The 20,511-nt window shown below is 29.0% G+C and overlaps 1 protein-coding gene and 1 non-coding gene across 3 annotated transcripts in view; one reads left to right on the top strand and one right to left on the bottom strand.

Moving 5' to 3' along the window:
- Positions 1-2,289: 2,289 nt before the first annotated feature.
- Positions 2,290-2,362, top strand: Trnaa-agc (transfer RNA alanine (anticodon AGC)). Its single transcript has one exon. It is a non-coding gene; the product is annotated as a tRNA-Ala (tRNA).
- A 5,694-nt stretch (positions 2,363-8,056) lies between these two features.
- LOC129914759 (tetraspanin-18) overlaps positions 8,057-20,511 on the bottom strand; it is a 107,633-nt gene continuing 95,178 nt past the window's right edge. Inside the window, exons 2-6 of one of the 2 annotated variants that reach the window (XM_055994137.1) lie at positions 15,186-15,374; positions 14,812-14,997; positions 14,542-14,742; positions 9,516-9,573; positions 8,057-9,455 (exon numbers count right to left, since the gene is read on the bottom strand). In XM_055994137.1, the coding sequence (XP_055850112.1) occupies positions 9,349-9,455; positions 9,516-9,573; positions 14,542-14,742; positions 14,812-14,997; positions 15,186-15,374 (741 nt within the window). In that variant the 3' untranslated portion in view covers positions 8,057-9,348. Of the gene's footprint in view, positions 9,574-14,541; positions 14,743-14,811; positions 14,998-15,185; positions 15,375-20,511 lie in introns of both variants that reach the window. The other variant, XM_055994126.1, reaches the window with a different exon arrangement.

A 20,511-nucleotide genomic window follows, 5' to 3' on the forward strand; every position in this document is an offset into this window, starting at 1 on the left:
CGTTAAAAACTGAGAATAGAATGAAAACTGGAAGTGGCAAATCAAATGGATAAATTTAAACAGTAATAAGCTGCCCCAATTAACTCTCATTTAACGTTTATTCATTAGAATAATGTTTTTATTTTATATTGGCAATTTTCTTTGAAAGTGTAGCTAATAATTAAAAAATAAGGTTAAAGAGTCGTGATTTGTTTTAATTCACGGGTTTTAAGTTTTATTTTAAATATGTACTTAAAATATAGTGGTTGCCGTTGCCGTCAATGCTGGTGTGGCACTCTTACTCATATTCTTAAAAATTAATCACTCTGTTAAAATCAATGTTTTATATAATTATAAATGAATAATGCTCTTCGAAAGTTACATCATTTGAAATAGTAGATAGACTAATCATTTACAAAAGAGAAATAAAAATGTATGAGTTAAACAAAACATAACTGTGGCTACAAAAAATAAAACAGCCATGTTTTCCTACTTCAGAAAATAAGTTTAGGACAAAAATCACTGCAATATAAAAGTGTTTCACGTTCAAAGATTTTCTTTGAATTTTGTATCGATTAAATTTTAATTTTTTACTTGTTACTGTTTTGGTCAAACAACTATTGGTTAATTACTATTGACAACGACTTTTTAACTCTGTGAAGTTATATATTATATGACACATCCTCATTCATGCATAGTAATTTTATGTAATGATGTTGTTTCATAAATACATTTTGAAGAACATTTAATGTTTTCTGGCAACAAGTATTTCGACCATTTCACCAAATTATTTAAATCGTTCTTATAATAGGTATGTTAAAGGGTGTTATTATTTATCTGCCCTAAAATTGTATTTGTGTCCGGGGGTGTATTATGTCTACGCACAATATTTCTTAAATGCGCAGTTTGAATTCCTAAGAAAAGCCATTGCATACTAGTGACGTAATAGAACTCCCTTTGGCTATTGAATAGGTTTTAACTTTTTGGAGTTATGGAACTTTATACACTGCGAATCAGTTGAAGTTTGAATAGAAATATCTATGTTCGAAAGTTCTACAATCACCAAATATTTGTATGACATCATTGATTATAATCAATCAAATGCTAACATCTAAAAATTAAAAATAAAAATTCTTAATTGTTAATCTTAAATTGTTTGCAGTTTTAGTCATTTTTTTAATGTATAGGTATTATAAATTATGTAAAAAAACTGTTGGCTTTGAAAATAAGATTTATTAGAAATAACAAGTTTAAAATTGATTTGTGTATAAAAATAGTATTTTGAAATTCTTAAGTTTATAAATTTATGAAGGTTAGGTATATTTTTGCAATGGCTAAAATTAAAAAAAAAAAAGTTTATTTTGTTCAAGCAATAACGGCTTTAGTCGAAAAAAAAAAAATGATTCAGCCTAGTTCAAATTTTTAAATTTACAGCAATAACAATTCAAGTTTTTCTTAACTCGACTAAGGAGGTTTTAATCTACCTATCGTATTTTATAGTTAAAAAAAATCAAACAAATCGTCGGTCTCTTAAGGAAACCTCGTAACTCCACCTTTTTTCGAAAATGACTTTTGAATGCCATTTTTTAGAAAATATGTCAGCGGAGCAACCCAGAAAATTGAAGTTATTCCAAAAACTACTCCCCAACTACTCTGTAGTCTCTCTACTCTTTCGGCTCTCCTGTAAAATTTTGATTTTGGGAGTTACGAGGTTTCCTTATGAGGCCGACGAAATGTAGATTTATAAATAATGTAGACACCTATAGACAGCATCATAGTCATAAGAACAATCATTCTTTTGCGGTTATGGCTTTGTTATGACCACAGCTTCTATTCCTTAAGGAAGCTATCACTCAAATGTTGTAGTTGTATTAGTACTACTCGTACGCGGAATTTTAGAATTAAAAAAAAAATGTCAAAGAAAGTTTTTTTTTTTTGTAAGTACTTAAAATTTATTTATTTTTAATTTTTTTCTATTTCTTCAGAGAACATGAAATTAATAAAAAAAATATATGACAATAACAAATAATATTTTATCCTTTAATTTTTATTTTCAGGAACAATCACGTAAACTCTCGAAAATACCCTACACCTAAATAAAACAATATCTGAATATCGTATACGTTTTAGTACTATGTTTTAGAGACATCTAGGAATTTTCATTGAACTAAAGGGTTGTTGTATTTGATATTTCAATTCGCCGTATAGATTTTTCTTCAACCATTTATTTAAAACAAATTCGAATGATTATAAAATAACTGGTCGTCTACTTCTGATTGAAAACAAAAATTTGACACAGTCTTTCAACAAGGGGATGTAGCTCAGATGGTAGAGCGCTCGCTTAGCATGTGAGAGGTACGGGGATCGATGCCCCGCATCTCCAAGAAGATTTTTTTAATTTGGATGAAAAAAATATTGTGAGGCTGAATAATTTTTTTGAATAATATTGAATTTTTGATATCAGCAACAAGCTCATCATAAATCCTATCTGAAAATAGTTTTAATATATAGAAAACTTCTTTCTGCATTGAATAAGGTTTTTTTTTTTGTAGAAAAAAAAGTCAAGCATTTGTATGTAGATCAGAGAACTATACAATTTTGCATAATAAAAGTTTTTGTTTCAAAATTAAAGATCGACGGCAAGCCAAATTTAAGCATGTTTTGTTTCATACTTTTAAGAGTGTGGTTTTGGAGTATTTAGTAGTGTTTTAGTTTTTGAACTTACATATTTTTTTAATGAATTAACTCTCCATTTGAAATTTGTGCATTATACCGAGTTTTGAGAAGATTTTTCTGAGGAACTAAAAGAGCTTTTGAAATAAATGTTTCACAGATCAATAGTAATATATTTCTAGAATTTCTTTCTATCATTCTATGTAAGATAAAACAAAACCCTTAACCATCCAACCTGTAAGGAAGTGGACTTGACCCGTTATTATTCTGAACAGCGCATATATAAATATTTGTTGAAAAGGAACTTTCAATTAAAGCATTGTAAAAATCTGAACCAATATTATTGAAAAGATTTAAAAGATATTAAAAAAAAAAAGAAAAAAAAGTTCGCTGATCAGCTCTTTTGTTTAAGGTTGCAGTTAAATTCTATTAACAGTGTTTTTATTTAATAACACGACTAAGCAAATGTGAAGAAATCTAGAGGGATGATGTCAAGGGAAAAAAATAAACAACTTAAGCCTTTAAGTGTTCTTACTTTAGTGAATTACTTTTTTGTGAACTTAAAAAAATTCACATAGTTTTTTTTTTCCTTAAACCATCAATATTAATGTATCACAAGTAATTGGATAATATTTTAGGTACAGGTATTGATTTAAGATATTCTTCTTTTTTGAATAATATGACTAAGAGAATCGGTATTTGATCAAGTTTAGATTATTTTTTTCAGGATTTTATTTCGAATCATATACTTACATATTAACATCCTTTACCTACCATGTTTTTGTTTCCATCCTTGTGTCAGCTAGGTTTTAGAAATTGAGTGAAAAAATATCAGGGTTCTGTCAGGAAGATTAATATAAACTTTTTTAACATCACTTTAAGTGAAATTAAAGCAGTTGTCATGTAAATATTTTTAATTGATAGCAATAGTTTTTTCACTTTCGAAAAAAAATTAATCGTAGAAAATAAGTTTTCATTTTAAATCATTTTAAATTTCACTTCAGACAAAAGTGAAATGTAGAAAATACACAGAATGAATTTCGCAGTCCAAATTCTCATAAATATTTTTCATAAATATTAATCTCAAATAGAATTAAAAAAAATAGGTAGAAAAAATATAACAAAAAAACCAAAAAGACTTTATTATTTTTTTTAATAGTTTTTCTTTAATTGACCTTAAAATTCGTAAAATTTGTAAAAATACATGAAACGACAGATAAAAGTTTTCCTCCAACAAAAAAATTAATTGAAGTTTATACAATATATAAACTTACAAAGAAACTTAAAATAAAAATAGGTATGCATTACAAAAAAATAAACTAAAATCAAAAATATATTTTGGATCAAGTATTGCATTTCAAAAATTATATATTATATAATCAATTTAATAATATGTAGGATATTAAAAATACACTACACTGTTGTATGAATTCAAATAAATATATTTTTATTGAGATGATTGACATGAGGCTTAAAAAAAATACAAAAAGTCTGACATGTTTAAGTTTGATTTGTTGTTGTATTTTTTTAAGGTTTAGAATTATTATACGAATAACACTCTCATGAAATCGGCCATCGTCGAGAGACTTAAATTAACAATTTTGTTTCCTTTAAATGATCACAAATATGTATGTAGATGTATGTTTTTTTTTTTTATATATGATAAAACAACTTATGTATGTATTGCATCTAAAAACATATAAATGTCAACTAACATTTAAATGTTTAAAATTTAACTTTAAACACTTGGGAATTTATTTGTTTTTGTTTGTTTAAATATATTTTCAATTTGAACATTTTTTTTTTTTTCAATTTTTAATTAATTTATGTTTTTTTTTGTCATTTTGTAGTATTTTTTTTTTTTTTGAATTTTGAAAGGTTTAGTTAGTTTTTGTTTTTTTTTTTTATATTGAATTTCAATTAAAGTTAAATTTTCATTGTTATAATGATGAAATTGGTCAATAATAGTGAAGCTAAAATCTACTAAGTGTATTTTTAATGTTTTATTTATATTACTAGCTACCCAAAAGTATTGTTTAAGTACATTCGAAAATAAATTTATATTTTTTTTTTTTATCAATTTTTTCATTATTCACATCCTTCAAACTTTATTTATATTTTATTATTTTTGTTTTGTCATTCATTTTATAGGTACTGCTTAGCGGAACAAGTGAAGGAAAGCAAAAAATGGTTTAAAGGTGAGTTTATGAAAAAACACAAAAATAAAGTTTATGTTTTTTTTTTTTATAATACAGAACAAAAAAAATTAAGTACAGGCTCGGAAAATAAACTTAAAATAAAAAAAAAGAGGATTTTTTTGTTCTATTCTTTGTTTTTTTTTTTGTTTTCTTCTTCAGATACCTCCCCATATTAATATACCTTAGATTAATAGAAAAATACATTTTTTATTCATCTTTCATTATACATTGAAGTTATTTTTTTTTTTTAATTTGTGGATTTTTTTTTCTAAGAGCGAACAACTATGTCGCATTATTATTATTTTTTTTTATAAGTCAACAACTACGATTTTAAATTAATTTTCTGGCTTAAAATTCATATTATTTATTTAGTTTTACAAATTAAACGAGCGATCTATTTGTAAACTTAATCCCAGCAAATATTTTTTGTTTTATGTATTTTGTCATTGTTATATATTGTTATTGTAATGCATCGGGCCTTATTGCTATTCTATTCACTTTTTATTTTGTTTTGTTTTAGCTTATTTACATGCGTCATAACTTTTCTAATATCCCTTTTCTTAAGTACATACTTGCTATTTTTTTTTTTTTTTTTAAATTTGTTATTAATATTTTACATTGCAGTTCCTGTATCATACTAATAGAATTACAATTTGAAACATTGAATTTTTAAAACAAGAAAATAAAAAAAAAAATAAAATAAAGTAAAGTAAACAAATAACCGACCATGAATTTAAGTTAAAATGGAGAACTGTAGAAACCTGGGTTTTCAAAATACATCATTATTAAACTCAGCGAAATAATTATAAGGAACATTTTATTTGATTCGTTTTAAAATAGGTATAGGTAAAGGATATTATTTTTATTTCATTTATAAATTTATTCAGTATTCTCTAGTTTTTGATTTGACAGAAAACAATTTTGTGTGAATTATTTTGTTTATTTGAAGAAAAAACAAGAATCAGTAAATATTTTTAAAATTTTGAACAAAACCTAACCTTTTTTTTCAATTTATTTTAATTCAAATAGTTTGACTTCAACTTTTGTTTAAAACGGGTTTAAAGTTTTTTTTTTCTATAAAATTATACAATTTAAATTAAAATTCTTTAACATTCTAATGCAAAAGCACTCCATAAACTCGAGATTTCGTTATAGAAGGTACACAAAGTTTGAAAAACCAAGCGTGTTAAACAACTTCTTTTATAGTCTTAATCTAGAAACGAAAGAACGCCATTGAATTTTTGTAAAAAGAAGCTGTCACACATCTTTTTTTCCATAAACTTTGTCGAATTTGATGCTAAAGAAAATATTTAAAGAAAGAAAATATTCGTCATAAAAGCAACATGTTGCAAAATATTTATTTATAAAAATTAATATGGTGTCCTAAGGCCAGTAACCAAAAACTTTTAAACAAATTTCATAAATCAATTTTCGAAAAATAAAATTATTTAAAATTTATTTCAAAATCCATTGCGTCATTTTCGAAAATATTAGTCTTAAAAAAGAGAGGTTTAGTTAAAAAATAAATTTTATTTTGTTTTTATTTTTTGACTCCACAATGTGTAAAAAAAATACAAAATCTTTCCAAAACCTTGTTCATATATCGATGGTCTTGGAAGAATAAATTTTTGAAAAAATGGTTAACAAAATTACAAAAAAAACCTATTTCAATATTCAATGCATCGGTCTTAAAATCTCTACTATAAGACCAATTTGTTTTTAATGTAATTATTTCATAAATAAATAAACTGTTTCATTTCAACCATTTAACAATTTTCCAAAAGCTTATTTTTGTATTAATAAAAGAATTTAATTCAAATTTACTGACCATGATTGGTTTATTGACAAGTTTTTCCAATGATTAACTGAAATTTTACGAGTATAAGCTCATGCTCAAACTATTTAATCAATAAATCTAGAGCAAATAATTGTGTGGATCAGAATCAAAACCCATTTTATCCACTTTTTTTGATTTCGAGTAAATCGAGAAAAACTTGTATCTCGTAAACGAAACATTTTTTAGTACTTTTTTAAATGCAGGATTGATTCAATTAGCATTCCCTACAGTTTAAGTCCAGAAATCGTGATCTGAGGGTTTTAGTTTTAGAGTTATACCCAAAACAAATATGGATAGAATGGATTTTGAAAATCACCTCTGAATTTCAGACCAAAATAAGAAAATATGGCATAAAAAAATCTCAATTAAAAACGAGAAAAGTTCATTTCCTTTTTTTTAACTACGCCTACTTTCTTGAACAAATAAATTCAATCCTAAATGCCGAAAATTTTTTTTTCAAAAATCCGTATAAATTTTCGGATATTCCCATCTAATCTCATCCCATGGATAAAATGGTTTTTGAACTTCAAATTCATTTTAGAAATAATATTTTTAATGGATATAATGGATTTTGATGCGAATAAAATTGTTTGGATATAATGGGTTTTGAAACAAAAACTCAAGTGGATAAAATGGGTTTTGAAATTAACCTCTAACTTTGTGGTCTGATTTCTATGCCAAAAAATGTAATTAGAGACTCAAACTTGGGCGCATCGTACGTATTTGAATAATAGAAACAAAACCTCATTCCTAAGTCATTTTTTTTGAAAAGTGGATATAATGGGTTTTGATTTTGATCCACACAATTACTGAGTGAGTCTTTTACATTGAAATAATTACTTTTTTGAAAAAAACTTAAGTTAAATAGTTTTAAAATGAATTCAAATTATTGATTAAATAATTTCGTTACAAAATAAAAAAAAAATATTTATTTCTAGATTCAATTTACTATGAAACCCAATATTATTATTTTTTTTTTTCATTCAATAAATCCAATAAATTGTAATTCTATTGATACAAAAACTTCCCTGCATTTACCATTTTCTGGCTTGTAGCTGACTTATAAAGTCAACTTGAGACCTGATGTGAGTGTTCTTCTGCTTTGTGTTTCCAACAACGCTGTGCGCCGCGCCAAACTTCAAGGGCTGTTTCATTTTTTTTTACAATTGTTTTAATGGTATTTATTTATCTTGGTGATTAAGTGATGTGTTAAGAAGTGTTAAATGTATTATAAAATTAATTTATATAAAAAAAAAAAAACATAAAATCTTAAAGTTAAAATGCATGTAAGTTTTTTTTTGTTTTATTGTGAGAGATTACATTGTTTCCATTCATTTCGATACTTTTACTTATTGCGTGCTCTTTAATATTGTGTGTGTGTCCTAAAGTCTTCTGCAGTTGTGTCTTTTTTTTTTTAAATATAATTATATTCTTTTAATTCCGATATCCGTAGGATAAACATGCGCATTTACAGAAAGTGCTTTTCCTTATGCCTAAATAATAAAAATATCTAAAATGTTTTTTTTTTTTTATTTTTGATTATGTTTTTTTTTTATGTAATATTTTTTTTTTTATTTAACTTTTGGGAAAGTTACTCAACTGGCAGTTTGTTTTTTTTTTTTTTAATTTTTCATTTTTTTTAGGTGAATAATATTAATATTTGTTTTTGAGATATATAATATATAAATAATTTTATTACATTTCCTACCTATGGTCTATTTTGTAAATTTCTAAAAAGGCTTCCGTTTTATATTCCATCCCAACTTCTTCAATAATATTTCCCCCTGATTGAGGGCGTTATCCAACACATTTTTTGTTCGTTTTATTTTCAGATTCGATTGTGTGTTTTATTGTAAAAAAAAAATATATGTAAGAAAGAAAAATTTGAAAAATCAAATGAGAAAACGACGTTTTTTTTACAAAATGTATAATATAGGTGGTGACAGCTTTATTGGCATTCGTCTTAGTATTCAGTTCGAGTGATAAATAGGAAGGACGATGATGCCCATTCATTTGGTTTGTCTTTGTTGAGCGAGACAACAATTATCTGGTTCAGCCTTTTCTAGCGTTCTTGCCAAAATGTGTAGAAAGTGGCTCGAGTTCTCACATTTTTTTTTATTTTCGAATAATTATATCCTTTTCTGCGCATTTCTGACTCTTGTTTGTAATGGTTGTTGTATTTACTAAATGAGTTAAATTTGTTTGTTTAATGTTTTTCGTTTTTTTTTTTTCTTTTTTGGAAAAATATTCGCTGGAACTTTTTCAATTCGAATGGTAAATTGTTTACAATTAGTTTTTATTTTTATAATATAATCTTTTTATTTTTTAGAGAGAGAGATCGCCAGACAAAAAATTCTATCACAAACTACGGTAATGGTTGACCACTTTGTGCCGGAATGCAGTGGGCTTTGATTTTTGTTTTTTTTTTTCTTGTTTTTTTTTCAAATCTTTAAAATTTCTAAATAAGATAATTTTTTTTAAATTTTTTATGATTTTTTTTTGTTGGTTTTTTTACAGGATTTTTTATAATTTTTTTTGCCTTTTTTTGTTGTTTGTTTGATAAATTATTTAGTAAATTTAAGTATAATTTGAAAATCTTTAAATATATTATACGTATATTTTATATATATATAATTATTTAATTTAGAAACTAATCGTCTGTCATTTGGGCATGGTGGGTGGCGGTGGTGGAGCAGTCTTCATAAGTCGATGGCCAGGTGCCGAGGGAGATAAACTCAATGGCGATGGCAGATCACGTCTTCCTTTATCTTGAATGGACAGTGGTAAAAATTCTTGCTGACGTTTAGCAATGCGGTTAATATCCTCACCATTTTCACTTCGTCCAAGTAGCACAGTTAAGTGGATTGCACAAAATAGTCCAAAGCTCTATTGAATAGAAAATAGTGTTTATTAAAATTGCTTAAACAAATTGAATAAAAAATATATGTGTGTGTAGAGGGAATGTAGAAAAAGACGAAGAAATACACCGTAGATACAGTTTTTGTCTGAACACTTATTTATTTTTTAATTATTTACCAACTTTAGGAATAAAAGACCACAATATTTTATTTATTTAATTAAAATGCGAGTTATTTATGTAGGTATATATAAAAATCAACCTGTTTTAGGTCTTTCATGTTGTTCAGTTAAAAATTCTTAACATTATCCTGTTGCACTGTTAAGATTTTTTGTTAACATAAATAAGTCCTTGAAATGAAGAAAATGAGACATTTAATTTTCTTCTTCGTTCGGTTATAACGAAAATATCTTCTCAATGAATGAATAGGTTGCTGTACAGATAAAAAAATAAACACTTACCTGTCAAAATCAAAATGCTACTACTCTTCTCCTTTACTTTATTTACTTTTAGAATTTGCTGATCCTTTTTAATTTTTGGTCAATAAATTGCATTTGTCATTTTGAAGTTTACTAATTGAATTCTACATTTTGCTGTTGTATTTGAAAATATTATCTTTTATTTTTTTTTTTTAATTTTAAGATAAATACAAAAATCATTTGAAATTTGTAAGCAGTTGATTGAGAGTTCAATTTGCAAATAGGCCGTAGTTATATATAGTGAAATCAGAAGTCACTCAATTATTTGGTATAACGAAAAATATTACATTGCGAATCACATCAACTTTGGTTAGTGGTTGGTAATACCGTAAATTTTATGAAGTGGAGTTTATTATTTATGGAACAGTCAAGTATAAATTAATATTGATGCATTTACTGATGAAACCGAAGTTATTCTAAGTGTAAAATTGTAGAAAATTGAACAAAAATGTTACGTATACGCCCCAGATGCTTATATCCATTCGGAAACCAAATTTTAATGACTCTCAAGAAAAAATTTTAGCTGATTGTAATCTTATGAGAAATCTTTGAGGAGCTACACTGAGGGCAAACATAAATTGAAGTGGAAACGTCTTTGTTTCAAAGATTAACTATTTTGATTTATTTAAACAAATCATTTTTTTTACTTGCGATATAGGTAAGTACTATAGCACTATGGGGCAAGTTTAGGATTCGTAAAAAAAAATTGAACTCGAGATAACAATTTTACATGACATTACGATGATGGAGAATGCCAAAAAAGTGGGTCCGGCAATTCTGTCTGTCTGTATATACCTCGAGCTACAGCCTAAACGAGTGAAGTGATTTTCTTCAAACTTGGTAGTTAGCAGTTTTTGGTGATTCCCTAGAGGGGAAATTGAAATTTTTTTTTATGACCAAAACTAACGGTACCTGCCATATAACGGAAATAGAAAAGTTAATTTTTTTCAAAAACGGCTGTAACGATTTTGAGTTAAATTTTAATGTATAGTATTACACATAAGTACCAACTTTTGAAATAAAAAAAATATTTTTTGTACCGTTATTAACGGTACCTGTCATAGAACGGTTTTTTTGACCCGATTTCAACGAAAATTTTTATGCAAAAGCGTTTAGATAAAGGTAATATTCAAAAAGTGCATTTTTGGATTTTTAAAAAATATTTCAAAATTTTTTTTTTTGAAAAATCAATTTTTTGAAAACGGGTTGGTGAAAAATTTTGAAGTTTCGTTTTTATGTGTAAATTAATTATTTCTTTAAAATGGCATACCAACTTTTTTTTGAAAAATGTTAGAAGTTTTGTATATACATATAAAAAATTATTTTTTTAAAAAACGGCTCTAACGGTTTTGGAAATTTTTTTTCTAAAAATACCTTTTTATGCAAGTAATAAAATGGCATACTTGGTTTTTTGTAAATCATAATTTAAAACGGTGTTTCTTGAATAAAAAGCTTTAACATTAGAGTTACTTTTAGCATAAGAGCAAGTACGTGCGGCCCCAGTCGTGCATTTAATTTTTTTTTTTTTGATTTTGGTACTTCCACTTTGTTTTTATTTTTAATTTGTGATGAGAGCAACTGTTTCGGCACACAGTACCTTCCTCAGATGAAAAAAAAATGTATAGTTAAAATATTAACTCAAAATACAATTGAAGATACAAAATATTTTAAACTATTTGGTACTTTTTTTTCTTTAATTCAGAAACAGTTGTTTTCGAACAAGAGTCTGAAAAAAAATGTTGGTTTGACAATATGAGTTCGTAGTCAAGAGAACATCCATTTCGGTAAAAAAAAATTACAAATATATTTTTTTTTTTCAGGTTTTCGATAGGTACATGGTAAATACCTTTCCAAAAAAAAAATAATTTTAAAAAATTTCTCAATTCCGTCGAGTGAGACATCAAAAGAAAGGGCTCTGCAAGTTCTATTCACGAAGGAAGAACAAAAGATTTTATGAGGTGTGGTTCTTGAAATATTTGCATCGAAATATTGTATTTTTTATAACATTCGAAAGCGGCTATCTTCGAGCCAGGGGCGTACACTCCCATTGGTAGCCACACAATATGTATTGATTTAAAAAAAGGTTACCCTAGGGGCCCCAAAAAAAACTGCTTTTTTAAAAGAAAAATTATAATTTTATCTTAGGGCCCCAAAAAATATTACTTGAAAAATCTTTGCCACCACAAATAACACTGGTTAACAAAATTAAACTTTTTTTTTTGTTGCCGAAACAAAAATATACTTTTCTGAAGGTTTCCGGTGTGCTGAACTCGAATCCGAAGACAAAAAAAAATTAATCAGCTCCCGTTTTGAAATATTACCAAAATGCAGTACTTCGGACCTTATTCTTTTATACAAGGAAAATTGTTTGAGCATATTTAGTAACGGTTTTTAAAAGAACTATTTTCCACCTTTTTAAATCTGTTTAAATCTTTCCGATATCTTTTTTACTGCTCGAGATATCCTCAGTTGTTTGGTATTTTTATAAATTTTATTACGTAATTATCTCCTTTATGATGTATGAAGCCAAACCCACTTACTTCATTTTAAGATATCTCAGGCAATACAAAAGATATTGAAAAGATTTAAACAGGTATCGAAAGATGGAAAACAGAGACCGTACTAAATATGCTCAAACGATTTTCCTTATACAAAAGAATAAGGTCCGAAGAACTCAAAAAAACATTTTTTTGCATTGTCTAACGGTAATATCTCAAAAACGGGAGCTGATGAGTTGTTTCTGACTTTGGATTCGAGTTCAGTACACCGAAAACCTTTAGAAAAGTATATTTTTGTGTCGGCAACAAAACCCTTGTAAACCAGCGTAATACATTAGGGGCCATAAAAAAGCAAAAAAAAAATTTAAATGAGGATCCTCAAAAGTGGTTCAAAACTATCAAATGAAAAATTAAATATCAATTCAGGGGCCCCAACATAAATACATCAGGGCCCAAAATAAAAACATTACGTTATTGGTGGCATTCCGAATATTACTTCAGAACAGAGGCCCCAATAGGTACCTTTTAATTCTTGACTCCAAAAAAATTACATTATGTTTTAGGGGCCTCTAAGCACTTAATTTTGAGGCTCTAAAAATAATTTTTCAGGGGCCCCAAAATAAAAAAAATTATGTATGATGATGGAAAATCAAATATGTATTTATTACTTCAGAGCAGAAGCCCCAAGAACTATCAATTCTAAGCTAAAAAAAATTTTATTTTAGGGGTCTCTAAATATTTAATTTTGGGGGCCCCTATATTACAAGTGTTTACTACTTTTATGATAGACATTTTAAGTAAGTATAACAAAGTGCATTACGAACATATTAAAACATTAAAATAAACCTAAAAATAAATAAGCCATACAAAAAAAACGTATGGCGTATACGTACTTTTTTTTGTATCTAAGGGGCCCCCAAATATCAAAGGGGCCCCAAAATTTAGTCTTACCCCGGGGCCCCGGGGTAAGACCAGAATGTCTCAAAAATTCAAGATATGAATTCATAGTCAACAAGACTATGCATTTTTATACAAAAATTCCAAATCTATTTTTTTCGGTTTTTCGAAAAAAAATTCAAGGTTAACCCCTTTCTGAAAAAAAAAATCATTTTCAAAAATTTCCTCCAAATCCGTCAAATAAGACATCAAAAGAAAAGTCTCTTCAAGCTCTATTTACGAATGAAATATTTGCATCGAAATATTTTTTTCTTACATTCGGAAGCAGCTGTCTTTGAACCAAAGTCTTAAAACAAAGTTTTGGTTTGAAGATAGGAGTTCATACCCAACAGGGCTATGCATTTAATTAAAAAAATTACTAATCTATTTTTATCAGAATGCCGAAAAACGGCATTTTTAAAAATGTTGCACATCAAAACCACTTCGATAGTAATAAGCTGACCTGAAGTCAGCTAACAGGTGTTCTGAAGAACGAGCAAGCTTCAAACTTAATATTTTGTTTCTACCTTTTACTTCTTTACCCAACTAAATCGTTCCCCATATTCGAATAGGCAATAGGTTGTTAACCCCTTATGCAGCCAAACACAAGTTTAAGTATTATTTGTTAAAAATTTAGAAAAATATTTTATTAATTTTTTTATATTAATTTGAAAATAATTATTTTTATTAAAAGCACACATATTAAATAGAAAAATTTTAATAAAATTGAAAAAAAAATATATATAGATATATTTAAAAATTTATTTTCTTTATATTTGTAGGGCTATAGATTATATTTAGTGTAAAGGGGGATCTGAATAAAAGGGTCACAAATTCACTCAAGCTATATAAACTACATTAATTTTGAAACAAAAATGTGTTCTTAACCAATTGGATGACAAAGGCGCTGAAAGCGTGCCATTATGTTAATATATTATTTTTTACTAAATGCGTGTATAATTTTTAAGAAGGAATTATTAAGGAATTTTTCTTAAAAATTACACACACAGGTGCACACAGCTCAGCGTTAAGGATATTCGGTGTTTCTAAGCCACTACATAAATACTATTAATTTGAAACTTACCTGAACTAGTGCAATACCAGCGGCAGCGAAACAAGCCAACAAGAGTCGAACCTTTATTTGCTCCGAGAGTACAGCAAGGCAGCCCCGTTTATAATGTGTATCACAAGCAGATTCATAAGCGTGTTCTGGCCGAGAGCAACAAGACCATGGCAATGATAAGCGTCTATAATCCAACGGTCCATCTACACCGCAGCATTGTAACTAAAACAAAACAAAAAATTTAAAAAAAAAACATACTAGATTAATGCAAATGTAATAGATTAAACTCACTTGTGATTGCATACGATTCCACAGGTGTAAATTATCCACTTTGGTACGTGAAAACTTATCCAAAAAGTCCACAAACGAGTCATCAACGAAAATCTCAACCGAAGTCGGTAGATTCTCTCGCATAGCTAGTGCCCATCCGCATACAATAAATTGCACACAGATTGCTGCCACTAATAGTGCACTAAACTGTAAGGAAACATGACAAAATTAATGATCTTTTATTCTACTCTGGCTGTTGCCCGTATGAATTGCTCTACAAAATAAACCCCTTTCCCCTGCCACAAATCCAACCCCCCCCCCCCCCCAAGCAATTCAATTTGAATTTTTCAATTTATAGAAGCTGCTGTGAAGCTGGCTGGAGTTTGTTTACTCACCATTCCTAGGAGGCAGCGTTTCTTTTGATTCGTCGCTTGACATCCCATCCAGCACAAGATGAATGTGAAAGGACCCAATGCTAGGAGAATCGCGGATGGTGCCCACAATTTATTTTGTACGATGCCATAATAACCGACATGTCCCCAGAGCAACGAAGTTCCTATTATAATTTGAGCAGCTCCAGTTATCTGCAAGGACATAAGCAAAAAAAAAAAGGAATGCAATTTAATAAAACATATCTAACAAAAAAAATGAAGAGATGAAAAAACACATACAAAAACAGATTCAGTTTGTGCTTAATTCAATTTTCTTAATTTGCTGAAACGACTCAGTGCGGAAATATTCAATTAATAAAAATCACAAAATCTTAAACGGGCCACAATAAGTTTATTCAAAATTTACATAACCTATTTAACTTTCAAAAAAAAAAAAAGTTACGTAATAAGGACCCCTTGGAAAATATATATTATAATCCTCTTACCGCATTTTAAGGGCAAATGAGTGATGGGTAAATAAATATGAGAGAGAAATGTTTGGTGAATTGGCAGAACAAAATGTTTACTTTTTTTGTTGTTGAATATAAATCAAATCCCTAGCGATGACAAATAACTTTCTAGGGAGAAGTATATTAATTTTGTTATTGGTAAGGAATGAATTGGTTACCAAAAAAAAAAAAGGTTAAGGCCATGACGTGAGTAAAAGTTTATTGACGTTGCAAAACAGTGAGATTTAACTCGAGTATATAACTAAATTATATATTTTTGTATGTGATGAATCTTGAGCCAACTGTGAGTTGAGATATTTAGTAAGCATTTTCTTTACAATAAGAACTGTATGCGATATTATGAGTTATTATTTTCCTAAATAATAAATTCAAGGTTTAATTAAAATTACATAATAATGTACTCGTTTGTAAGTCCAGTCATTTTAGTCATTATCATTATTAACCCCAATCTGCAGAAAAATTACTGGTGGACTGAATTTTAGTATACACCTTTATTACGTTGTAATGAAGATGTGAAAAATCGACTTTGATATTGTGCCGGCTTAAAAAGTTATAAGGATCAAAAGATCATGAAAATCAGTTTTTCGCAAATATCTCGCGACCTATTGCTCGGAGTTCATCAGATGTTATTATAAAAATTGTTTTTCATAAAATTATCTATACCTACAACATATGCCTACAACATTTTTCTGTAACACAGAGAAGGTGACAGAGAAGGTGACAAGATTGCACTCACATACGAAAAAATACATATTTTTTGTTTATTTTGTTAAACTTTTGTTGTTTTTATCGAAGTAGATTATATATTTTTGGTATCATTTACTTATCCTATTATGTAAATACGAATTTATTAAAAAAAGTAAAAAAATTTACACAAAATAATATACCTGCAAAAGAGGAAACCACGTTTTTTGGAAATTTTGTATGTTTCCTTTTTTGTTACATGAAGCCCCTTTATTTTAGAACCATTAAGTTTTTTTAGCAGCTAATTTTGGACTATTATAAGGTATTCTGCAACTTTTCTATTGAGAAGCTCCAAACGACATTTTGTATGGAATTCATGTTTGGGAAATTATCTGACGTGTCCAATGCTTAAATTTTTTTTTATTGAAGAATAACTTGCCACTCTTAATTTCATGGCTAGAATCCCATATTACATTAATATATAGAAGCTACGAGCCTCAAAAACCTATTTCGAACTCGTAGAATCAAGCTCCTTCAAGCGTTGGTCCTGCCTTATGGTGTTTACCACAGTAAAAAAAAGAACTTTATCCTTTCCCTGAGATAGCAGCATAGCCAATAATAAATGGAGAATGTTTGAATGCGGTAAAAAAAACAACAATAAATAAATTCAAAAAATAGCACGTATACGCCACAGTGGACTTGGAAAACGTGAAAATAACGTGAATTACAACTTTGGGCTAGGTACTAACATGGACATACCAGGGACGGATGCCATTAGTCATCAAAAAACAGCATACAAAATCTTAGCACGATCAAAAAATATCTTGAGGATTCACAACGCCCTTGAAAATGTACATGCTTGTTGGAAGTAAAGTACAGGGTGATTCAGGAGTAATGTGCCAAAAAGCTAAAGCGTGTAGGTTCGGTCGAGACAAGAAAAAAATCGTATGGGAGGGGGTCTATTCCCCTTTGTTTAGCGGGGAGGGGCAATTTAAAAAAAAATTACTTAATTTGCAAACAAAATTATTAAAAATCAACATTTACACCTATAATAAAGTGCTTTACCTTTTTACAAGGTCAAAAACCTAGTATTTTATAAAAATTTTAAATATAGCCATTTTATGACACAGTTTTTGGAAAATTAATTTTTAAAATCTAAATTAAAAAAAAAAAAATTTCAAACTATTTTTTTCAAAATTCTATGTAATTATAAAATTCGATGTTTTTATTTGTTTTTGAGCAAAAACCAGAAACCAAAACTATTTTTTTCTAGGAAATTTCTTTATTTTTTTTTTTACGTGGCTGGACCATAGGGGTTGGGGGTGCTCGCCACCCATCGATACTTGCAGGACCTTAAGTCAATAAAATTAAAAATGATTTTGATGATGATAGTGCCTTTCATTTTTTGGTTTCATTGAGTGTTGTGATTCAAAACATATTTTGAACTGGTTAAGTGCTCCATGTCCATATCCTAAAAAGTTTAAAAACCGCTGCTCTAGACATTAAAATTAGAAATCGATAGGTATGTTAATTTTTATATTCTGAAACTTATTTATTTATTTTTTTTTTTTCTTTTTCAATTACCTAAATTAAAAAGTTTCTAATCCCATTTCAGCCAATTTAACTCGCAAAGGATTACAATTTATTTTCTAATTTATTAATATGTGCAGAATAATTTATGTTGAGCGTCTGTATACTTGAAAAAAGCTTTTTAAAAAAAACTTTCATATCCTTTCATTTACATAAAATAAATCTTCATACCTACTTAATTCAACAAAACTAAAAAAAAAATTCCCTGTAGAATATAATATGCGTTCTACTATAAAATGAGAACCATTTTAATCACAAGTTAGTTACGCAAAAACAGAGCATGTTTAATGTAACATAATATGACGTAATCACAATTCTCATACGTAATTGTATATATATGTATGTCCCACGTGCTTCACTGGGGGGATTTATTCTCAAGTCCTGGACCAATATACCTACATTTTATATATAGCCTCAATCCATTTGTGAAACGCAGATTATCCATGTCGTCCATATATTCGTATTTCCCTCCTCATTTTCCATTTGTTTGCCACACCTATAACGGAATGATAGAATAAAATATAACTACCTCTATGCGCCTAGCCTATAATTAAAATCTCAAAAGCTCAACAATTACCAACAATCAACAGACTATCACCATTTTAAAATCATTTGCAGGATAAATCTCCTCGGCTAAAATAAAATTGCACGATGAGAGGAGGACGAACGACCGACCGACCGACTATGACTAGAGAATGAGAACGGACGACCATACTATGGCACTGGCATCCACCCAGATGTGAAATGCAATGACAGCCAACGTCAAATGAAAAGAAGGTGTTGGTGGCGGCGACTGTACGGCAGCAGCTGTGGCGAAGGAGGAAAAACAGAGGAGTACACTGCAACTGCTGCTGCTGTCGACTGGGAAATGAAAACAGAGAAAATATCATGCGATTGCATTTACAGGGTCACGGTCAAGGACGTTTCAATTCCAACACACATTCAAAATACCTAAACCAGCATAATACTATATACGTACAGTATCCAGCAACACGGCAAAAAGGAAAGAAAGAAAAATGGAAAGAATTGAAACTAATACACCCGCATATCAGCTGCTTTTTCTACTGGAGCTGTGGGGTTCTATGATGAAACTGGAGAGTCCTTTCGCTTAGAAAATATGAAAACTATTACACTTAAACCAGGATTTTAGCTGAAAATCCATTTAGCATCCTACAGAGTGCTCTGTTCTGCTTGTTCTGTTCTGTGCAAAGAAGCCAGAAGGTTTAACACAGAAAGAAGTACACTTTCGTTCTAGGTCAGCAAAGTTTATTTCTTTTTGTGCTGGTTGGTAGCTATAGGAGCTAGAGAGAAGCCCTCCTTTTTTGTATTCCCCTCTCCCGCGTTTCCATCATACTTTGTTTCACTTGAGTTTGTAATTATAATCTTGTTACATTTTTGGATGAGGTATTTAGGCCCCAAATAGTCAGAAAGCCAGAAAACGGCAGAGCAGCGAGTCACATGCACACCATAGCACAGACAAAAGAACAAATGCCCAGGAGCTAATTGGTTTTGGCCTATTTTTTAAGCCTTTTGTATTCAACATTGGGTCGCCTTTTGAAATCTACGAGTCACATCGAGAAAGGAGTGCATGCACCACATTGAATTGTTGGGGCATTGTGAAATGTGTCACATTTCATGCTGCTGCTCTGCCACATGGATCTCTTATCCTCGTTCGGTGATAAGGATAACAAACACATTCAGCATCAGCAAAACACAACACGTTCAAAATGTAAAAGTATTGTGAAAAATTATACTAGCATATGCTGTGTCTTTGGTTTTGAGAAAGTGCTTCTTGCTATTTTCCTTTGTTGTCACATAATAAAGGATTTCTAAAATGCAAGAAAAGGATTATCTTTCTCTATTATTTGCTCGGTTTTAATTTTTTTTTTTTTCATGTGCCTATGTTTGCGCGAATGATTGAGCTTGCATGCAGCATGCAAGTGTGTGTTGAGAGAGAGAATAAAAAATATCCTTTGACCTTTTAAGTGGTTTTCTAGTACTTGCTTCTAAACAGAATCCTTGGAATACAAATGTGGGGGAGAGCGGTGTGTGGATTATAGTTTGTTTGGCATTGAAATTGTACAGAGTGCATGCGAAAGATGCTTCGCGATTTGTTTCTCCACATTTTTGACCTTTGGTTATATTGTTTCAAGACTGTTCGCCTCAAGGAGCCATGGAGCAAGCATATGTACGTGTACTATACCTATCACACACATGCATTAATGTGGTGTTATTTTGTTTAATAATTCATGCAATCACGTTTACAGAGAGTTCCACAACGAGCAACGACGACGACGACATATACCATAACCAACAACCCCGAGAAACGAGAATTAAAGTAGTTCACGGTCGAAGTGGTTCGTTGCTCGAACAGAGCAGCAGTAGTACGTACCTCTACTCGCTATACTCCTTCTGTTGCTGGTTCTCCTTTTGGTTGCAAGGATATTTTATACGGACTATGACAAATGGTCTTTTTTTCATGTTTCGCATAAATGCATCAAGCAAGCAAGATACAAAATGAATGTGACACAATTCTGCTTGTGGGT

The sequence above is a fragment of the Episyrphus balteatus genome, chromosome 1, assembly GCF_945859705.1.
Source record: "Episyrphus balteatus chromosome 1, idEpiBalt1.1, whole genome shotgun sequence".
NCBI lineage: Eukaryota > Metazoa > Arthropoda > Insecta > Diptera > Syrphidae > Episyrphus > Episyrphus balteatus.